At 41.2% G+C, this 23,119-nt stretch overlaps 1 protein-coding gene across 5 annotated transcripts in view; it reads left to right on the top strand.

The window, feature by feature from the left end:
* The window catches only part of GAN (gigaxonin), a 39,944-nt gene that overhangs the window by 3,107 nt on the left and 13,718 nt on the right, over positions 1-23,119 (top strand). Inside the window, exons 1-10 of one of the 5 annotated variants that reach the window (XM_064387310.1) lie at positions 4,555-4,688; positions 10,545-10,659; positions 11,494-11,844; positions 12,298-12,515; positions 13,391-13,512; positions 14,015-14,127; positions 15,192-15,341; positions 15,684-15,820; positions 16,307-16,435; positions 22,319-22,428. In XM_064387310.1, coding sequence (XP_064243380.1) covers positions 10,624-10,659; positions 11,494-11,844; positions 12,298-12,515; positions 13,391-13,512; positions 14,015-14,127; positions 15,192-15,341; positions 15,684-15,820; positions 16,307-16,435; positions 22,319-22,428 — 1,366 coding nt within the window. In that variant the 5' untranslated portion in view covers positions 4,555-4,688; positions 10,545-10,623. Of the gene's footprint in view, positions 1-4,554; positions 4,689-7,555; positions 7,595-8,674; positions 8,799-10,544; positions 10,660-11,493; positions 11,845-12,297; positions 12,516-13,390; positions 13,513-14,014; positions 14,128-15,191; positions 15,342-15,683; positions 15,821-16,306; positions 16,436-22,318; positions 22,429-23,119 lie in introns of those variants that run through there. The other 4 variants (XM_064387311.1, XM_064387309.1, XM_064387308.1 and 1 more) reach the window with 4 other exon arrangements.

Below are 23,119 nucleotides of genomic sequence, written 5' to 3'. Positions count from 1 at the left end.
AAAACTTGGAATAAAAACAATCGTTTATGTGAAACTTGAAGTGAAGCAGTGGAAGTATGAGTTGCTGTGCTGTTTGCAGTGTCTGCCTGTCCCATTATGTGCTGTGGCTGTGGGCAAGTTGGTGGGCGAGTTCAGAAGCTGTAGGGTTTGCATGAATGCCTAGTTTAGGGTGTGAGTAGGAAAATAAGTAGGCATGGACTTTGTGAGGGGGTGGTTGGGTGTGAGCAGTCTGTGTGTGCTGAAGGATTTGTGCAGCCATGGAGAGAGGAGCGTTACCTGTTTTTTAGTTTTGCATGGAAGCTCTTTGGCTGACTGGTTATGAGTAGGACACTTGTAAATTATAGTGGTGTGTTTTCCCACTAGTTATTTGGCAACTGGATTATCCATGCAGCTCAAAGATAGCAGCTTCAGTGGGGAGAGAAAAAAAGGCATGAAGGGTCACAGAAACATTGGAAGTGTTATTGGTGTCGTGGTCCCACCTGATTGTCTGATTCACACAGTGGCTTCTGCAAGTACAGAAAAATAAAAAAGGCCTGTTTAATTTTCAAATTTTCAGTCTTGGGACCAGTAAGAATTTTTATTTTTGTGGTAATTTCATTCTTGAGGTTTTGCCTCAACTGCTTAATGCCAAGTGGTTTGTAGCTCTCTCAGGCCCATGAGGTCTGGAGCGGTTGTGTGAATTCCTACAGAATTCCTTTATGTGTACAGGTTTATCTAATCCCTGTGTGTGCCCCTGGAGCAAATCCTGCCATTTACAAAGCACAGAAGTCTTCCTGCATATCTCTAACATCTTGTGGTATGCTCCTGAGCCTGAGAAAAGGAGGGTTCCTCAGGAAGAAACTGCCACAGGACAAAGTGTGGTTTGGCTCAAGGTGATGCTGCTGTGCATCCCCGAGCAGTTATACTCAAGCCAGGTTAGCTCTTGGTTTTCTCTTCTGTAACAAATCAGCCAGAAACCTGCCCTTTTTTTGGTAGCACTCTTTGTCCTGGCGATTGCCTTAGTGGAGATCCATTGCCCTGGTTTAATTTATTTCATTTGAGAGCTCGGTGTAAATTACAGTGGCATGTGAGGGCTTTTCCCTGAGCTTGTACTAGTAAGTTTGTCCTGAGCTGTGGCATAGATCCACCAACCTTTTATAGGATAGATTTGGTCCAAGCATTCCTGGTATCCTCAGCAGTAGCAGCAGATGTTCCCATCTGAGCAGATCTGTCACTGTCTGGCATGAGTCGTTCCTGGCCAGCTGAAACTTGCAACTCTTTATATTTTGCTCACCTCCTGTCTGCTTGCCTGGATCACAGGGAGCACGTGGGAACTGCCTCAACAAAGAGGATATTTAAGCCCATATTCTCAGACAAATTTAATGTTGTTACGCAGGGATTGTGCTGCTGCATTACAAATTGAATTAAGACATTTTTGTTACCTCAGCAAGTTTTGTCTTTGATTTTCACACATCTGCGTGAGCAGATTACAGATGGCTGTATGTGTTCTATACTGCTCCCCAAGGCTTTCCAAACTCAGTAATGGACCAGTAATCATATTTAAATCTTTTTTCAGAGGAGCATAATATAATTAAACAAGAATGTAAATGTAAGGTTAAGTTCATATTATTTTTATGTACTTATAAATAGCTGTACAGCTTGTAAATGGGTTTTGGTCAGAAATAACCTGACAGCCTTTGCATCCTTGCACTTGTCCTGCTCAACCTTCTGACATCCCTAAAACACTGCAGACCTTGCAAGACCCTGCACAGCCGTGGGCAATGCTGAAATAGATTTCCATGGAGATGTGGGGGGACGTGCCCCCCATCACTGACCTCCTGCCCTTTCCTCTGTGTGCTGGCACTTGGAGCATTTGCAGTTGTCACGAGGGGAGCCTGCTGAGACTCCATCCCTGTGTGAGTGTGTCTGGGAGCATCTGTGAGTGCTGGTGTGGGAGGTGGGCCAGGATGTCCCTCCTGCACCCTGGAGGTGCCACTGGGCACTTCTTGTTATACCTGTTGGACAATGAATATAGAGCAAGGTCAAGTAGGAGCCAACACATGCCAGGAGCTTCTGCTGCTTATTTCCTGGTACCTGTTTGTTTTTTACTTTTATAGAGATCTTTTATAGTGTTTTAAAACTTTAATTTGGGATGAATGTTGAAGTCTGGAGCACAAATGGCAGCTGGAGCTGGGAGCTGTTTGGTTGTCAGAGCGCTGTGCTCCCAAGTTCTGCTTTAGCCAAATCATGCTGTAGTTGTGCCAGGGCTTGTTCCCTCTTCACTGGGTGTGCAGGGTGGTGTTGTGGTAACTGCACTGTCAAGGAGGGCTCTAAAGCCATTGTTGCCTTCCAGGTTTCTTTTGAGAAGTTTGTTTCTGGCAGTCTCCTGGGAGTTTTGGAGGCTGCCCTGGCAGTAGGAAGTCAGGAACAGATCAGGCCAGAATTTGCTTCCAGACTCTTTTTTTTTTTTTTTTTTTTAATTTGACATAGTTTTGTTTTGGTTTTGATTATGTACTACACTTTAAAAAATTAAACTGAAATGCTACCTATTATGTTTTAGTGGTAGCTGAGTTGTAAAGTCTGTGACTTGAAGAGGCAATAAATCAAAATAGTTGCCTTGGCCAGAAACTCTGTGCCTGGCACAACTCAGAAGTGCCTACATGCATGTTATGTTTGGATAAGTAGTTGAGGGGCAACAGTGATAAAGGTATGTTTAAAAGTTTATGGTTTAAAAAGGGATTTAGAAGTTGCTATACCAGGCTTGAATGGGGAGTTGTTAATTATATTCCTGCTCCAACAAGCCCCTAGAGATTGCCTGAAGGGAAGAAGCCATAAGGCTCTTACCCAGCCCAAAATAGTAAAAAAAATACAGTTGGGCTGCTGCTACACGTCAGGCAGAGGGAGAACTGGGAATCGGAGCATCTTGTTTACCCAGGAGAACCAGAGATGAAATTTCTTGTCCTTTCTTTGTACCTGGAGACGCGCAGCTGACGTAAGAGGCGAGCTGGGATGGAAGGTGTGGCAGGATGGGGCTGCTTGGGATGTCTGGGTAATTTATACTCTGTAGCTTGCCTTTACACTTGTATTAATTGTCTTGTTTAGCAAAACTTTTCTTATTAAAAGAGCCTTTTTTATTCTTGGTTTTTTTCCTTGATTTACAATGTGTTTTGTGGCTGGAACAGAGCTGATGTGTCTGGAGCTGATGAGTCAGAAATGCTTCACTTCTGTTTTGGTTTTTTTGGTGGTGCTCTTTTTTAATTCTTTGAACCTGTTTTGTTTGTGTTGGTCTTGTCTGCAGTTACTAAAGGATCTTTTTCTTGGTGTGGACTGGCAAATATGAACAGTAATGAATGGTTTGAAAGGATTGTTTCCTCACTCTGTTCAGACTCTTATTCTGAATATTGTGCAGAAGATTCTCTCTGTGCTGGTACTGAGTACCAATGTAGTGCTACCCATGCACAGGGGAGTCTCCACTCCTGTCTTTGCCTCTCATATTTTGTTTGCCAAGGCTTAACATGTCCAAAAAAACCAAAATAAATCACTGCTTATGCACAGCCCCGAATGTCCTTGTCCCTATCAAGGAAGTATGTCCTTAATACCGTGTGGTTGGTGGCTGGTTTATGTCCTCAGGCATGTTGGTTTACATCCCCTGGACAGTGTGGGCTGCCTGGTGCAGCTCTTGTTTATGGACATGAGGAGTGCTCTGTGTTGGAGACTCCTGTGCTGATGAAATCCATGCTCCTGCTTCCTTTTTCCTCTTGGCTGTGGCATTGCTTTCTGTGAAAGTCTTGCAGATCTGTGTTTTCCAGCTCTGGGCATATCCAGAATTCTGATGCTTCCCTCACTTAGATTCCAAACATCTTCCAGCTGTTCCACAACACTCCTCATGCACTTATAATTTTGACCATTTGACTTCATACTTGCCATCAATTACAAAAATCTTTCTCCAACTCTATTGCTTATTGCTCCCATGTGCTGTAAGGATAAGTGAGGTGTAAAAACCTGGTTAATCCAAGTTTTCCCAGCAGATCTGTTGGTGTTTGTTAAATAATAATATTTACAGCAATAAAATGGTATAAAGTTAAATTAATTAAATAATAATAATACAGGACTATTTGGGTTATTAGACACATGCTGCACAGCATTGCATTTCTTAAATATATATAACAGCAAAATTAGCAGCCTGGGTACTGTATAGCATTGTACATGTTTCTTCTAAAAAAACATTTTAAACAAGTTTAAAAGTGGAGTTCATCTGAAAGAAGACATATTGCAAGTAAGACACTCTTCATTTCTTGGCTTAAAACTCTATTTCAAAAATGTCTTCCCTTTTTTTTCTGAGGAAGTCCTGATTCCAGACTGCTACCTAAAAAGTGTGACACTGCTGGGAATCATCAGTTCAGTGAATGGACTTGAGTGTCAAGTGAAGAAAACCAAACCCAAACCACCTTTCTGAAGCCAGCAGGTGTTTCTGTCACAGGTGAACAGCAGCTGCTGAACCAGGTGTGCTCCACCACATCACAGATGAGCCTGAGCTGTGCTTTGTGCCATGCACAGGGTGCAGAACCACAGCAGCTCATCTGCATTGCTTGTGTTTGACTTGTTTGCAAGCTCAGCTGGTGCAGTTGCTTGGTTGTTTTCTGTGCTGGCTGAAGAAAACCAGAGTGAGATGAAACATCAGGTCCTTGGTGCTGCTGAGAGCTGCCAGGGTCCGTCCTTGGGCACAGTTTGTTGAGTGTGTGTTCTGTCTACTTAGGGCTAACTCACATGTTTAGGCAAGACACTCTGGTTGAGGGTAGATTTCCAATTTAGATTACAATCTAGCTCTGGATGAGCTCAGTGTAATCAGGGTAATTTCAGATTTTCATGGTAAACAAGCTCTTAATTGAGCAAAGCCCATGAGCCCTTTACATTGTCCCCTGTGCTGCTGTTGAAGGAATTGCCTCATTCCTTTTCTTATGGAAAGGATGAAGCCAAATTTTTGCCTGACTTACACTTTTTAATAGTTGAAAAAATTAAGTTATATGTTATAGTTTTCTTTTCTCTTAAAGCAAACAAAGCAAATTCTGCAAGTTTTTGTGCTGAGCTGTTAAATGGACTCCTTCGCCTTGAGATCTGAAGTTGTAGTTAGAGATAATCTTAAGGAGAGAGACATAGGAGAGGCACAGCCAGAATCTTCTGAGAGCTGGCACCCTTTGCAGGGTGTGGTGAAGACTGACTTTTATGTGTGGTGCTAAAGGCCAGGGTGCGACCTCAAAGGAAACCTTCTGATTTGGTTGTAAAATGTCTTTTTGGAGGGTGGCAGTGGGTGGAGTGAATTGCTGCATCATGTTTTTACGTCTGACCTGTTTAATAATGTGATTATTAAGGAGTTTTTGTGCACGTAGAAAGACCAGCCTTTATGGGAGAAAACGTTGCAGGGATAAAGGCAGACAAAAACTTCACCACTGAAATGGTCAGTCCTAACTAGAACTTAATTAGATTTACCATGGAAAGCTTGTACTTGAAAGACTAAAACCTACTTAAGGAAGCCCAGACCAGGAGACTAAATTGACCTTATAGTTGCATCAAAAGCAGATTTTTTGTTTTCTCGTTAATGATGCAAAATCTCCAAGTACTCACTTGTCATTTTTGGGACTGAGTCATCCTTGTGAGCATGTTTTAGGTTTGGTGCATGTCTTTGCTAGAACAATTTGTTGGAGGTCCAACTTCATTTTAAAATGCTGATGCTCTCTGGAGAAGGCCAAAACACTGGTGCAGGTAAAGAATAAATCATCAAACCCCAATTTTATTGTCCTTTGGTTTCAAAGGACAGCTTTGCTACTCAAATATTAAATTTGCTAGTGTGGCAATACTGGCAAAGCATGTGTAGACCAGCCCTTAATGGCTAATCTGGACCAAAATCATTAATTTGGGAAGACAGCTCCTTTCCAAAAGACAAGTGTCTCCCTCCTGTCTGGTTCCTGACACCCTGCAGTGTAAGTAGGTCATGATGTGAGAGCAGGTAAAAGTTTTGTGTTGCAAAGAATCAAACCCAAAGCCTCTGTCTCTTGTTTCCCAGATTTTTTTGATGGCTGTTCACTGTAAATATCAACAACCTGCTTGTGGTGAATGTGGTCTGGAGCAATCTGGTAGGCACAGTCTTTGCAGACAGGTGTTTTCTTTATTTGTTTAGGTTGCAATATACCAGCACTCCAAGGATTAAAGCTTTCCAAGAGTTGTGCTCTTGTTCTCTGCATAACTTATGTGACCATTGCAAAAACACATCAGTTGTCTTTTCTTAGTAGTTTACAGATAAGGCAGAGATTTCAAAGATGAAAATGTTCCCACAAAATTATGTCTGACTCAGGAAAGCAAGTGGTGTTGGTGATGGCCAAGTTCTTAATTTGAATTTTCATTTTGTTTGTTGTTTTGTCTAGTTGAGTATTTAAAAGAGATTATTCCCCTCCTATAAAATTTCAACTGTAAAATGTAAGAAAACCAAGTTTTCAGTCACATGGATTTTTTTTTTCAATCTGCTTCTTATAAATCTTAACTGTCCCACAACAGTGATTTCACAGGTATTGGCTGTAAGGTCAGAAGTATTGGGTGTGCTTTGATTTGTTTTGCTCTTTTAAAATAACAGTAAGTTGGAAGTTCCATCCTAATTTTAACAAGAAATGTGGACAGTCTTAATTTACCTGTTGTTTTGCTTTTTGCTTGTGGTTGTTTTTGGTTTTCTTTCATTATTTGAATCTGTTTTATGTCATTAGTGGTAAATTGTTGTTCCTAGCAGTATCAACATCAGTTCTTGGGCTTGTGTTTTCATTTTAAGGATTCACCTTGCTTGTACTGCTTCCCTATACAGAAGAGGTACTGGAATTTTTATCCTCATTCTGCCTCACGTAGAGCATTTCAGATGACTCATTAGGATTGTATTCCTTAAGTGATGTGGAACAGCAGATTCTAAATTTGTCACACAGACAACATCAAAACACAACATCACCCCATTTGTTCTTATGCCACTGGCTCAAGGTGTTGTGTGTGCCAGCAGTTTTCCTGATGAGGCACAAGATGCTGGGATGGATGTTGAGAGCAGTTTAATATTACTGGAAGCAATTGCAACTTACAATCATGATCCTAATTAAAAAATGGAAATTATTATTTTAAAATGTGTATGGAGTCAAGTTGCTCAAAATTAAATTACTTGAGAAAACAGGATGAAGAAGTTGGCTTGTTTCATTTCCTCCAGCTCTGTCTTGCCTGTGCTCTGCTCCCAACTCATGGGGGTTTTGCTTGGCTGGGAGGGTTATTTCCTTCTAGATCTCGATGTTCTGGTCTTCCATCTGAATTAAGGAAGACTGAAGCAGCCTTTTCAGCTGTGGTTTGGCAGCTTGGAGTGCTTTTAAAGTAATTAGAAATGTTGTCCGCAGTAGGAAGCTGTCACATGCCTGTGTTAGAAGCAGCTGTGCTGCAGCTGGCCCCTCTCTGCACCTTGGGCTGCTGCTTGCCACTTCCAGCTCTCAGCCACACAAATCACAGGCTGCATAAATCACCCTGAGGAGGAGCGTGGCAGAGAGAAGGCAGCCTCCTCCTGGGATGCTGACAGATGAAAGCCTCTGCTTAAGCATAGCTGGTAACTTACTTTCTAAAGTAAAATTTGAGAGAGGACAAGGGTTAAGTATTTCTCCATTGCTGCCCATTGTCTTTCTGAACTGGGAACAAATATGTTTGGGAAATTTCTCGTTCTGTCTCTGGTGTTATGACAGGGATGCCCAGGCCTCAGTTTGCGGGTGAGGTGTGGGTGCAGGTCACAGCTGGTGCTGGGTGATGCAAGAGGAGATGTGGCTCCTTGCCCTCTGCTTGCACACCTCCTACTTTTCTCTCCTCCTTCAGCTTTCTTTCCATTTGGACTCATGATTTTTTTTCCTTAAACTTTTCCAGCCCCAAACCTGATTATAATATGTCCTTGCATCATATTTTTCCTCCTCTCTTCCAACAGCCAGTAGCTGTCCTGCAGTTTTGATGTGACAAGGAATACCTCCAGCTGCCTTTGGGAATTGCTCTCTTGGCATAGTTCAGAAGTAGTTGCACTGAAATAAATAACCTTATATTTTATTGACCAACAAATTAAAATCATGTGACAGAGCATCACTATAGCTTCCCATGACAGATGATAAAACAAAACTTAATCTGAACTAGGAAGCATTTGCATAAGGTGAATGTTTGCCTGGATACAAGTGTCTGTAACTTTGAAGTAATTTGATTTGTTCTCAAGGTTATTTTTCTGCTTTGGCTTTGTGGTTTTGCCTTGCATTAGGGCCTAGGTCATTTCTTTTCAGCTCACAAGCTGTTGATGCCTGAGAAAGTACACAGCATTTAGAGCATCTACCCTGATAAGACCCAAAAACTCTGAACAACACTTTCTTGTTACCAGGAGGCGTCAGTGTAAAGTCCATGCAATAAGGTGATTTAGCTTGGGTGTGTACAGGTGATGCTAAGATGAAAGTTAGTGATAAATAGCATGAGTCCTTTCCCTAATCTCCCCATTAGTGCTGGCATCAACATGCTTATTATATGCCTTGGACCTGTTTTAAGCCCCTCAATGTGTTGGACACCCCAGGCTCTGTGTAGGTACTGCTGTGTATTTGGTCATAACAGCTACTTAGAGGTACCTGACCCTTGTGAGGTCAGGGATCACCCAGCCTTTTTTTTCTGCTGAAGGAAGCCAGACACTGTGAACCTTGATACATTTTATGTTAAATTAAAAGAAAACACAGTTTCATCCTAGGAATGCAGAAGTGCCTTTTGTTGCAAAGCAAGAATCCCAGAACTCAAGTGTAAGTGGAGGTAGTTTGGATAGATTTGAAAATGAGTGTAAAGAAGCCTTTGCTCTGTTAGAAGTGTAAAGGCAGGTTGCCCTGTGTGTATATGCTCTGTAGCTCGTTTGGAGCTTGTAGAAATGGAAAATGCACACTGCACATGGGCAGGGATGGCTCGGGTTGAGGTACACATTGTATGTTCTGCTGGAAATGTGCGTTTGGGGCAGGAGTTTTCAGCTGACAGGCTGTAAATCAGTGCCTGCTCTTGCAGCATGTGCTTTAATGGGAGTCACATAACTTTCCTAATCTCCTTCCAGGTGTTAGGAAATAAACAATTTCCTAACCCACACCACGTTGTTGTTGTTGTTATTTGTATTGTAACTTGTGCCAGGTGCTGTACAGCCAGGGTGAAGCAGCTCCAGCCCTGGTGCATGGGCACTGCTGTCTCTGGGTGTTCTGCAGAGTAGAAAAGGAATGTGAAGACAGGACCACGAGTATGATGAACTAGAGGGCTAAAATTACTGCCCTTATTCACACTTAAAAATAGCTCCTTACAGACTAAGGTTTTGTTTGATGTGAGTTACAGCTTAATTTGTGAGAAACTTAATTTATTCCGATATGAGTAAGTGAGGCAGAATCTGCCCTTAGCTAAGACCTATTTATGTATTTGCTTAGCATGAGTGTGGATAGCAGGAGGCTGGACACTCTCAGCTTAGCAAAGCCACAGCTTTTCACATTAAGCAACTGATTCTATCTGAGGATATATTCAAATGAATGTTAGGAAGTTTTAAATGCTTTTATTTTAGTGTGCTGTGGTAGATGTAGGTCACTATATATACACAGAAGTAGGGAAACAAACTTTCTTGTCTTTATATAATGTATTCTTCATTGACCAAAATATGGAAAAATATGTTAAAAACAGATCTTTTATTAGCTCTTGTGGCTGTTTGCACCAAATTGGTGGATGCTGCTCCCTTTTGAACACTTAAAGTTGTCTCTGCTGGAAGAAGTGTTTGCACTGACAGCTGGTGGAAAGCAAAGTGTCTGCTGTGCTATTATTACTTCCTCACCTTTCCCCCTAGCCTCCACCATGCTATTCACAGGCACATCACAGAGCTCCTGGTATGTTTAAAGAAATGGCTTGTAAGTGAAGTGTCCACTGATGTGGATGAATATTTAAAGCTCTGCTGAGCAGCACATGGGCTGTTCCCTGCAACTGTGAGTGCATGGCTTGGTTACAGCCAGGCACAGCATTAGGCTGATAACATCATAAACTACACAAAATGGTAATGCAATCCAAATGTTTGTGCTGCCAGTAAATATTCTGATCACATCTGCTAGCTCTAATTATTTTTTCCTTAGTAAAAAAAGTTTTTGTTTTGTTTTGCTTTGGATTTTTTTCCACCTTTATCAAAGCAAATTCTTGTGTTTCATCTGTCAGCAGAGCTGCTGTTCTGTTGGAAGGTCTGAGTGAAGTTTTTGAATGCTTGTGATGAATGAGCTGGGATAAAACATACTTGGGCTCTTTGATGGCCTGGGTAGTTTGCAAGGCTGACAGATTTGTTCAGTGTGGAAATGTGATGAGCAGTATCAGAGGCCATACCTACGTGCTAATTCAAGGGACAGTTTTTCCATCACATTGAAAGGTTTTAACATCTTTGTTGCTCAGGAGGTTCATATTCTGAGATCTCAGATTCTTCAGAAACTGACAGCAACCAATGCCCAGATTTTGAACTTTGCTCTTTTCCTTTTCTCTTCTCTTAGAACAAAATTGAATTACAATCCTCCAAAGGATGATGGCTCAACGTACAAGATTGAACTCGAAGGGATATCTGTTGATATCATGAAAGAGATACTAGACTACATCTTCAGTGGGCAGGTATGGTATGATATTAAAAACCACTAAACCTCACTTGGACTATTTGGCAAAATAACTTGAGTTTTAACACTGCTATCCTGAAAGATGTTTAAAACTTTGTGATGAAGCTTCTGCAGAGTGGGACTGTGCATGTGAAGTAGAGGCAGTAGGCTCTGCAGAAGTTGTCTCCTCTTCTTGTGTAGTAGGAGAGGACTTTGAAATTTAGAGTCAAGGTCAAATCCTTGTATTATAATTGGTGGCTACCTTCAGTAACCTGCTTTAAACCAGGCAGTGTTTGTCAGCTGTGACAGAGGACTGCTTTGGTAGCCACAGAGATAGAGACTGAGAATTACAGTACACCAGGCACCTTCCCTCCCTTGTGCCCACCTCTCTGGCCTCTTGTTAGATCTGCCTGCCAGGAGCCTTAGCAGGAATTAAAGTTGGTGTGTCCAGTTTATTTGGAACCACAATAAGATTGGTGAACAAGTTTAGCTTTCAGCAGAAAAAGAAAAGGAAGATTTGGCTTGAAATTCATTCCTGCATGTGTGTTTAAAAAAAAAAATAATTTATTTATTACAGCAAAACTCATTTTAGGTTCCCAGATGAGATGAGCAATTTTATGGTTGGTTACTTCAGGAACTTATCAAAATTTCTGCTCCACACCTTCTGTCAAGCAAATGCCTTTCCAACCCTGCGTTAATTAATTAATGGTTAGAAGTCATATCAGTTTCTCCTGATTCTTACACTGGCATTAATATTCCATTTTTCAGCCACTGAGAATGAGTGTAATGAATGCGGGCATGTCATGGAACAAATGAGTGATAGTAGCTATAACTTCTAAATTAATTCTTGCAGATCAGGCTAAATGAAGAAACTATCCAAGATGTGGTACAGGCAGCTGATCTCCTGCTGCTTACAGACTTAAAAACTCTCTGCTGTGAGTTTTTAGAAGGTTGCATAGCTGCTGAGAACTGTATTGGTATTCGGGACTTTGCACTGCACTATTGTTTGCATCATGTTCACTACCTTGCCTCAGAGTATCTGGAAACTCACTTTCGAGATGTCAGCAGCACAGAGGAATTCTTGGAACTGACTCCTCAAAAACTGAAAGAAGTGCTGTCCATGGAAAAGCTCAATGTTGGAAACGAAAGATACGTCTTTGAAGCGGTGATTAGGTGGATTTCTCATGATTCAGAATCCAGAAAGGTCAGGACATCCAAATGTTTGTATTTTGAATATGTCACAAATTGGAGTGTTCATTCTAATCAGTGGGAACTTGAAATAGATCTGTTTCTTTCAGGACTAATCTTATAGAATTTATTGAATTTTGCCTGAAATGCAGACCACAGCATTGCAGTAAAAGGGTGAAAGCTGTGTGGATGGTATATTATCTGCTACCTTCATTATTTAATAGGCATTAAGAAAAAAAAGCACTATTTTGACATTTGATGATATAATCTTGTTTAGATGATGGGAAAGCAAGTAGCATGTTTATAGAGAAACTTCGAGAACTTGATGCATTTTCTTACTAACACTCTCTTGTATAGTTTATTCCTTGCCAGTATCAAAAACTCTCAAGTATTTGCTCAGCACAGAAGCATCTGCATGTCCGGGTGGCTCCGTGCTGGGGGTGATTTTGTGTCCCTGCTGCCTCCCCAGGTCCACATGAAGGATGTGATGTCGGCAGTGTGGGTGTCGGGGCTGGACGCGGCGTACCTGCGCGAGCAGATGATGAGCGAGCCGCTGGTGCGCGAGATCGTCAAGGAGTGCAACAACATCCCCCTGACACCCCCGCAGCAGGGAGAGGCCATGCTGGCCTCCTTCAAGCCCCGCGGCTACTCCGAGTGCATCGTCACTGTTGGGGGGGAAGAGAGAGTGTAAGTGTGCAGTGGAATGACAGCTGGTCCCGGTGCCAGCACTCGTGGCACTCTGAAAACACGGAGTGCAGAGAATGTGTGCGCCTACTGCTTGTTACTCCATCATCTGAGTTTGTTTTAGGTTGATCAGACACACCAAAAATACCTTTGGGGGTGATTCAGCAATAAATAGTTATTTTGTTTCTGATATTCAACATGTAGTAAACTTTGAGTAGGATTGTTTGTTCAGTAAGTGTTGGCTCAATTTTTTTAAAACTGAATAGACTTAAACACAGAATAATTTCAGATGATCTGAAAAGCATCTCTAACAAAACTTAACAGTAATGAACATGTGCTTTAAACTGTTTTGTTTATAACAGATGTGGTTCCAAAAAAAAAGGTCATTATTGGTGCATCTGAGATAAGGTGAAAATTCCTGTTCCACACAATAATCCCTTTCTTTTCTTGAGTACCCCCTGCAGCAGAAGGGAGGGTTCAGTCCTATTTAAATAAATTAAGCATTTAGATGTTAGCTTTTTATAGAAGCGTAGTAAACCACTCAGATAACATTTTGCATGTCAGTTTGTGATTCACTTTACTCAGACATTACTAATATTCTCTATCAGTTCTTCTTAGCTCGTTCAAAGTGCATAAAAAAGGTTATAGGCAGATACAGTAGGAATGAAGTGAATCAGCTTTTTGTGTCCCCAAGTCTGTACAAACTCAATTTACATGTTTGGTTTGGGGGTCTTCTCCTTACCAGGGAAATGCCACCTGATGAATAGACACGAAAACAAGAGCAAGCCAGCTTGGGACACGAGGTGTTAACAGTGAACTTGTAAAACTCTGTCTTTGTCTTTCTGTTTCTGTCTGTTCCCTCCCCACCCTGTGTTCAGATCACGGAAACCAACCTCAGTGATGCGGTGTATGTGTCCTCTTTACGATCCCAATAGACAGCTCTGGATTGAACTTGCTCCCATGAGTATTCCAAGGATCAATCATGGAGTATTGTCAGCAGGTAAAGGGGAACTTCATCTTTGTAAAGTCAATGTTATGAAAACTTACCAGTGCCTCAAAATCTGAGATACAGCTTATAATAATAATATATTTTCTTCAAGACTGATTGCACTGGGGCTATTTCATGCTTCCCCTTTGTCTGCCCAAAACTGTACTTGATTCTGTGAAAATCCCTGTCATCTGAGTGTCTTAAAATCACTATTCCTGCAACATTTTGTGGGAATCTGCTACATCTGTCTCTCCAGGAGTATTTAATGTTCTAAGTAAATTCTAAGTTGCTGCATCACTGAATATGTTGAAGGGTATCTGCAGGGGCAGACTTGAGTCAGATGTAAGTATGTGCTTTACCTTTTCCAGTCCAGAGTCTGACCTGTGACTGGTCTGGATCTCGTGGTGAATTCCAGAATACAGCTCACCAGTCATGTTGTTTTGCTCAGTGTGCAGGTGTGAGTCCTCTTCTTGAGAGTCCTGTTCTTAAGATCATATTACATTTTGTTTTACAGAAGGATTTTTATTTGTGCTTGGTGGTCAGGATGAAAACAAGGGAACGCTAAGCTCTGGAGAGAAATATGATCCAGACACCAATTCATGGAGTTCCTTACCACCAATGCATGAGGCAAGATCTCTATCTAACTGTTGGGATTTAAGTTTTTACTTTGGCAAAATGTTCCTTTTCTTCTGCAAAATTTTATTCTGAATCTCCAGTCGCTTGCATCTTACACATTCAAAATCATGCTACAGACTGACTTCTGTTTATATCCTGTTGTTCTTGTGGTCTGATGCTGACTGCTGGATCTGGAAAAACTAAACAATTGGTGAAGAGCTAACTGTAAGATGAACTACAAAATTTCAGGAATTTCATAATGAATCAGTCCTGTAGTATACTTAATGTTCTGCGTATACTGGCCTTCTAAAACAAGAGACCTCTCAGATGGACAAAGGGATCGGACTGTGCAGAAAAGATGGACAGAGGACTGGCCAACATACAGAACTTGGCTTGCACAGACATATTTAGGTTTGGTTTGAGTTAATGCTTCCTTCTTCATAATTACATTCCATCAAAAAGTAACAGTTTATTATTTGTAAACATACATCCTTAATACACCTGTGTTTTTATCTTTGTAAATCAGCACAGGGTGTTTATTAAGAACTTGTTTGCCACAGGATTTTCCTCTTTGCAAAATCTACAAAGGCATGTAGATTTGACTACAATTTTAGTTATGATGCATTAAATGCTATGCTTGTGATATGTTTGCTGTGAGACTGAGGGGTAGCTGGGCTCATACATAGAAAATAGAAGAGCTGCCTTTGCACAGAGAATGGGTCCAGGCTTTGCTGCTAGAGAGACCTGAAAGCAACAGCTTCATTGTGGAGACCACCACTATGGGAACTGAAATATGGCCAAGCTCTGTTCTTAGATTTCTCTGTGGTCTCTTTGGCTCCTGCTATTCTGCTTTTTTTTCCCCTTTTGATACCCTTTGTTTTGTTTAGTTGATTAAATTAATTATCTTATGCTTATGGAGTTTAGGACTTCACCATTAGAAAAAAAAAAGACAAAACAAAAGCCAGGGATAATACCAATAGCTCTTTGCAGACAGATACTCTGAAAAATAAGATTGTGTTCATTTATTCACAATGGCAGTTATGTTTTTCAATGTTCACTTTATTGATGTTCCTTAGGCACGACATAATTTTGGTGTGGTAGAGATTGATGGGATTCTGTATATTCTGGGAGGTGAGGATGGTGAAAGGGAGCTGATCTCTATGGAGAGCTATGATATTTATAGCCGGACCTGGACCAAGCAGCCAGACTTGACCATGGTTAGAAAGGTAAAAACTACATCTTATATTATTGTGTTGCTTTTTGTTAAATAGTCAATGCCAATATATGTATGTGTATATATATCTATATGTATCAAAATACGTATTTTAAGCTTTTGCTTCAAGTAGAAGCTGTAGCAAATAGTCTCAAAATGAAATGAGAGTGAGCAGCTTCTTCTCTTTTTATACACCAAATAAAACTGTGGCTGAGCATTTTTATGCCTTGCATTTTTTGACATGGGGTATAGGCAACCCAAATGCCTCTGTGTGTGTATAGACAGCCTTGAGCTCTCAATACTGTGCATTTGTGTGTCATTTCATATATATTTTTCTTTTCTTTTTCTCCACAAGATTGGCTGCTATGCAGCTATGAAGAAGAAAATCTATGCAATGGGTGGAGGCTCCTATGGAAAACTCTTTGAATCTGTGGAGTGTTACGACCCCAGGACTCAGCAGTGGACAGCAATCTGTCCTCTCAAAGAGAGGAGGTGAGGGAAAATGGAAGTGGGGGACTAGATTGCTTTTCCAACCCTCTGATGGGAGGAAAGTGTCCTTTTTGTGATGAATCTGAGAAGATGGCCTATGAATCTCACCAGGTCTTTCTGAGTCGTGGTGGCCTGTAGTTAACATGTGGCTGGGTAAAGACAAGCATCCAAGCAATAAATACAAATGTTGTAGAAACATAGCCCTGATGTTGCAAGCACTAGTTCTCTGATGCAAAATGAAAACTAGAAATTATAGTTCAATTGTAACTTCAGAATATTTTTAGAGAGAAATATTTTTACTGTGCTTTTTTTTTTTGTGTGATCTGAATTAGGTGCTTACAATTCATATCTATGACTCATCTTGTTGGATATTTAAGGCATCTGTGTGTATAAATAAATAAAAGAGTAAAAGATGAAGAAAGTTCAGAGGGGTATGCAAAAGGGTTTTGATACATGGCATTAATATTTTTTCCTTGTTTGGATTTTCAGATTTGGGGCAGTGGCCTGTGGAGTTGCCTCTGAGCTTTATGTATTTGGTGGGGTCAGGAGTCGTGATGACAGCCAAGCCAGTGAGATGGTGACGTGCAAATCAGAATTTTATCATGATGAGTTTAAAAGGTAACTGTCTGCAGCTCTAAACACAGACAATAACTTGCCATCCAGTCATCTGCCTGCTCCCTCACCCCTTGTTCCTGCACTGAATTACAGGAGGTCTGTGCCATGTGTCTGTTGCTCTTTTCACTTTTTGTCACCCAGTCTGGCTGTTAGTGAAGGCCCATCCACCCCACTTTTCCCTCTAACATGCCAAGCCTAAATCCCTGGAGCCACCAGGTGGGTCTTGAGTGCCCTGGACAGGAGAAGCACCTTGGTCACACAGGGAGTTTGTGGCTCTTCCCCTGCACTCTGCAATTTCCCCAAGTGCAGGGCACTGCTGCCCCACCCCTACTTGTGCCCACAGCTCCCTGTTGAGTGCTCATTACAGGTCTTTTCCAACCTAAATGATGCCATGGTTCTATGGAGGAATGTATGTATGTACAGGGATATTCATGATCCAATCCTGTCTTCAAAGATTTGCAGCTTAGGGAATTCCTAAACTAGAGATAAGAAATTTGATGCATTTCTGTTCCAAGCATTTATAGCTGATGGCAACAACATAGGCTTTTGCCATAGGAAACACACTATGGATGTTATACATCCCACAGGCACCTCACCACGCTGCATGGCTCATCTCCTTCTGTTTGTTTTGAATTTGCTTCCAATTACTTCATTTCTTATCTCTTGGTTCTAATAGTAGAATCCAACTTATTATATGTGGTAACCATTTAAAATGTTACCTTACATTGAATTTTTTGTTTAGTCACCTTGTTCTCCAGTCATAACTTACAAGCTTGATTCCTCCAGTGACTTTTTTCTTGCATATAACTGTAAATTGAATTATTCTTCTTTCATAAATTAAATTTTAAAAAGACTTTGTGGTCAGATGTTTCAAGGCTTGCTGACAAGTGAAGGAGATTAGCATGTCTTTATTAGAAGATCAAGACTGATTTATGACAGTGACCTGTATAAAAGGACACAAAAATAGAACAGTAGATGTAAATTCATTATATAATTTTCTTGCAAGATATGGTTGTAAAGAGACTTTAATTTCTGTATGAAGAGGTCTTCTCTGTTGTTCAAAGTGATGTCTAAGCTAGCTATAATCAAATAAAGCTGAAGAAAAACATTCTTTAAATTGGTTAAACGAAGCAGACAGATCAGAGGGGCTGTTGCTGCTGATGCTCCCTTAGTGTTTGCTAGCCTTCTGGAGGCTGGGGAAATGATAGAAATTTATTAATGTTTTGCAAGAGGCCTTTGAAAGGGAAAGAACTGTGGAAAGAAGTGCTCCCCTCTCTCCTACTTGCTATTTTCATCTGATTTACTTGAAATATTTCCAGCCTGATTCTGTTCTTCAGAAGGTTGTAGCTCATGATTCCTCAGCAGTGGCTGCAAACCTGTTTCGCTGGTAGGTGCAGGTTGAGCTTCCATGAAGTGCAGTTTGGGGAGCTGGGAGGGCCCAGCCTGGGAGCTGCAGGTGAGGCCGTGGTGCCACCTGCTGACTGCAGCACCCACACCTGCCATGGCTTTGTGTCTTTGCTTGGTGGCATCCCCCAGGCCTTGCAGGATCCCAGTGGAGCAGAGATAAAACTGCAGCTGCCCCAGTGCTGGCTGTGTGGTGTGAGGGCAGGGGAGGCAGCAGAGCTGGCGGAGCTGATGGAGGAGGCAGGTGGGGAGGGCACATGAGATACCAGACTGTGCTTTTCTGCTCTGCCACTGCCCAGTCTGAGCTTGGAAATGTAACTCAGCATGAACCTGCAGGCAGGACACAGGTTTGGGGTGTTTCTGTGGAGACTGGGGACCAGGGAAGGCTGCTGCCAGGGGATGGTGCTCCCAGGGTTTGGAAGGCCCCAGCTCAGCCCAGGGGTGCTGTAGCCAGAAGAGGGTGCAGTGTCTCTGTGTTGTGTTCCAGCACTCAGCTCCAGGGTCTGTCAGTTATCCCAGGTTTCACTACCCTCAGAGATCTGTGTAGAAGATCAATTCTAGGAGCCTCAAACCAAAATGCACAGTGACTTTTTAAAAAGTTACTTGTCAATGTTGCATACTTTGTAAAGAGCTGTGGGCTTTTCCAGCTGTTTTTATGTAAGTGGAGACCTCCATTATGTTCACTTTCTCTGTGGATGCAGAGAATCTCTGGACTGTGAGCTCAGCTGTGGGATGGTGCTGGTCCTGGGGTACGTGCAGCAGTGCACACCTGTGTCATCTGCACAAATTTCCATGTGTGCCTCAGGCCTCAATGCCAGAGCACAGGCTCGAGCATCATGCCAGGCACCCAGAGCCTGAGTGCCTGAGTTACAGGTTTTACTCCAGAGTGAATGTCTAAGGATGCACTCACATCGGTATATAAACATATTAATTCATGTAAGCTGCCATAATTCTGGCTTGAGTTGGATTAAAGGACTGGGCTTGTTTAATATTGTTTACTTTGACAGTAACTTACTCCAAAATAGCTCACAGAGAAGAGTCTTTAAAAATTGTTATTCTTAACCATGACGCAGACTTTTCAAAGACTGGGGATATGCTGAGATCTTCACACTAGCAAAAAAATAAACATTAAGACTCCTGTTAAGCTGTGCTGTATAAACAAGTAATAGAATAAATGAAGTGAAACAAAATAGTAGCATCAACATGAAATGTGAACAGGGTAATGTAGGAAATAATTCTCATACTTAAAGTGCTGCTGTAACTGAGATTTTTGAATTAACAAATGTTTTGTCAGGCTGTCTTTAGAGTCATGTGCATGAGTGGATTTAAGTGAACCCAAAGAGAGAAAGCCGTATGTCAGACTGCAGGGTTTTTGCAGGATGTAGATTTTTTTCAAAGGCTATAGATTGAGCTTTGTGTGCATTGTATCCTGTTTTTTTAAATATTGATCAAGCTAAAAACAGATTTAATGCATGTGAAAATGGAAGGTGGAAATGTGAAGGTATCCCTCACTCAGTGATCCACAGTTGGTCTACTCCATAAAAAGCAGGAAGTCTCAAATACATCCTCAAGACCTTGATGGGTCAGACTTTCTATCAGAGTTCATAATTTATAATACACTTTTTGCACCATGTAGGTGAGTGGAGAATTGGATGATGTCTGTACACACTCGGGTTTTTTCTTTTCTATGTGGATGGTTGGAAATATTTCATACAGCCCAAACTGACTTCAGGATTCTTTGCAAGATCTGCTGCTGTATGGCCACTGCTGCCTTTCCCTGGTGGTCTGTAAGTGGGGTAGGATTTCTTCCTTCTCATGATTCAAGAAAGAATTATGAAAATTTGCAGGTACTAAGGGGGATAAAAGTGAGAGAGAATTTTCAGAAGCAGTACTTTGATAAAATATCCTTTACAATGTTCTTTTTGCTACTGGAACATCATGGAAATAAGGAAGGGCTTTCAGCAGCATGTAACTAGTGAACTAAATAGACTTGTAACATAGTATATGTAATTAGCAACATTCTTCCAGAGTGCAGGAATTTCATTAAAAGCAAGTGCTTATGCAAATGTAATGAGAACATTGATTGATAGCACTGTCAGATGAGAGAAACATGGATTTTCATTCATTCCTAGATTCCTTTCTCAGCTAGGGTGATCTTGAGGTGACGTGTCTGGAATATGTTGGCTCTGTATCACATCTTTATTTACTTCCCACTTGGAAATAAAGCAGTTACCCCCATCCCACTCAGTAACTACAGCAACGTGGATGGATCATTTTGTTTGTCTCACTTTAAGACTGAAATAAATTAGGATTCCTTCCCTTCTATTTTTAAATTGGGTGGAAGCCTGTTCCAGTTTCAGAGCCATCACTTCTGCCCCTGGTTGCAGCAGGACTTGCCTTCCCCCTGCTCCTCTTGGACTCAGTTTGAGTGGAGCCATCCCAGGGAAGTACGCAAGAGTTCTGTTCCAAGGACTGTTTTCAGATTCCTGAAGATTGTGAATTTTTGGTCATGGTGTTTTTTCCATACTGTTCAAACAGCAGGCACAACCCACATGAAGCTGGAGCTTAGTCAAATTCTGATGAAACGTGACCCCTTGCCCTTCCTGTCTTTGTTCCTTCCTAGTTTTAACTGCTAAAGCTGCTGTGAGTGTTCCTGAAAAGTGCTGCCTGTTTTTTAAAGCACACACGTTGAGAAAGCCTGAGGATGAATTTTCACAAGCAGCTACAGAAACTTTAATACTGTCCTTTGGTGATGCACAGTAGGAAAATTATTGGGTCTCACCTTGTGGGTTTAGGTTTTTTTATTTAAACTCCAAAACCCAGAGTATCGAGTGCAATAGACTCCTGATTTGAGTTTTTTCCCTTCCTTAACCTGGTCCTATAGTTAGAACTTAAAAAAAAATTAATAATGCATTTTTCTGCATTTTTCTGCTACTTACTCAGTTTTCAGGATAGGTCACTTGCTGCTAAAAAGCAATGAAAATACTGTGCCCTTCTCCTACAGTAAGGGAAGGAAGCTAATGAAATATGGTGCAAGTTGTTTTGATCTGTGAGAGTTTCTGAACCAGTGTAGAGAACTTCTCCTTTTCTCTCCTTAGTTCATCTGTCCTCTTCTGTGACAGCTACAAACCATTTCCTTGCTTGGTGCAGAATGTTAATCCTTCAGTGTACAGCACAGACAAAATAATGGACAGCCAATCCTTTCATTTGCCCTTTAAAAATTGATTTCTGTCTCCAAGATAATTGATATGGAGCAGCATCTCCTTCAGTGCCAGAAGAGTGGTTTACTTCTGAATCAGGAGTTCAGATGATGCAGAATTTTCAAAGATCAGCAGTATCTGGGAGGGCATTTTCTAACTTTTTGCTTCGAATTAAACTGGTATGGCCATGAAAAATATGGGATGATTTTTAAAGGTTTCTCAGACCTTCATGTTCTCTGTAAATTATTTAATAAAAGGTGTAGGAGCAGTCCCCTAAAATGGCCTTGATTTGTACCCCATGTCAGGGTCTGTATATGGTAACTGTGACAGCATCTGCAAAGGTGCAGCAGCATTTTGTAGGAATTTATTTCAGAACCACAGAGAGGATGCTTTTAACTCTTGGGACCTCTTTATAAACCAGCATCCCATGTGGATGAGGAGTACATCCCCCCCACTGTTTTCCAAAGGCTTCAACAAGGAAAACTGCTTTTCCCTTGGTGGAAAGATCAGGATGTAGTGTTGAAATGAGCCTGAGCTTACAGTGAACACAGGGGAATTGTAAGATTACTGTAGGAGCTGGCAAGGGATTGAAAAGAGCCTGATATGAGATTGGAAAGGTCTGTGGCAATTCCAGAGAAAGGACATTTCTTTTCCAAATTCCATTACCACTTTGATTTCCAGTCTTCTGTCCCTTGTTTGAAGTTAAGCATTGCCAAGTGCTGCATTCTTCATAGCAGGCAAGGATTTGTTGTCCCTGATAAAGTACTATTAAAGAAGTTGAAGAATTATATGGGGGAGATACTGATTAATAGTAAGGTTCTGCTATAGCAATTTGTTTTTTCCCTTACTGTGGATCATTAAAACTTATATGTGTTTATTTTAAAGACAATTTAAAGACTGTTTTTAAGACAAAGCTGCCTAAAATTTTCACTGTAGGGAAGATTGACTGGCATAGCTGTTGTTGGCTCTCTAACATGCCTGTTCTCTCCCAAAAGGTCACACTGTGTGGCTGCAAGAAGAATTTATTATAGGTAGATTACACAGATGAGTGGAGCAATTCTGAAATTGAGCAACTGCAGGATACAGCAGTACTAGCTGCTTTTTCTGGCTGGGAGAAATCAGGATTATCCCAAACTATAATGTTGCCTTTACATAACAAATTAATATGTACACTCTGCTTTTGAGTCAAAGATTACAGCTGCAAAAAGACTCAGGATTTTTTTTTTTTTTTTAATGTGCTCACTAAAAATCAAATCCTGTTTTTCAATTGTTATTTTTACAGGTGGATTTATCTAAATGACCAGAACCTATGTATCCCAACTAGCTCTTCTTTTGTGTATGGAGCTGTGCCCATCGGAGCCAGCATATACGTGATTGGAGATCTCGATACAGGTCAGAACCAGGACTAAAAACCTCATTATGCTCATTTCCTTCCAGTATTTTGAATACTTGGTACTGGTGAGACTGAACATTTTAAGAGGCTGGGACACTGTTCTGTCACTGTGAATCAGGGGGATTATACTGGACATACAGAAACACACAGGTTGGTTTTGGACCTTCAGTAACAAGTTCAGTGCCATGAGCGTTGGCTTGATTTGGTTGATTAGTTTGAAGACCACAAGAGATCAAGACTAAGAGTGTGTTACTGCTTTTATCTAAGTGTAAGAAGACCTCTTAGTAGCTCCTGTCTTTGCAGTGGGAAACAGGCAATTCTGCATTCTAGGGACATTGTCTAGTGGTTCATATGGATGTGATAGTGACTCTTAGCTCTCAATCCCAACCAAATAGATGTGTGCTATCAAACATATTCAGTTCGCAGTTGCCAGCATCTGGCCACGCTCTGTAAAAGAGATTTGGAAGACTTTTGTGGCCATGTGTACGTATATGAGTGTGTAGCAGGGCTTTCTCCAAAACATAAGCAAACAAAATTCCAAATTTGGTGGGTTTAAGTAGATCAGAAATGTCACAGTAGTTCCTTTTTGACAACAGTTTCAACCACCCATCCAGACACCGATTTGTGTTCCTGTGCCTGCTGTCGTTCACATATTTGCCTTACTAGAGGTTAAACGTGGTTAAGCTGCAG

Source organism: Passer domesticus, chromosome 12 (assembly GCF_036417665.1).
Source record: "Passer domesticus isolate bPasDom1 chromosome 12, bPasDom1.hap1, whole genome shotgun sequence".
NCBI lineage: Eukaryota > Metazoa > Chordata > Aves > Passeriformes > Passeridae > Passer > Passer domesticus.
This window is presented reverse-complemented; position numbering and strand designations above follow the sequence as displayed.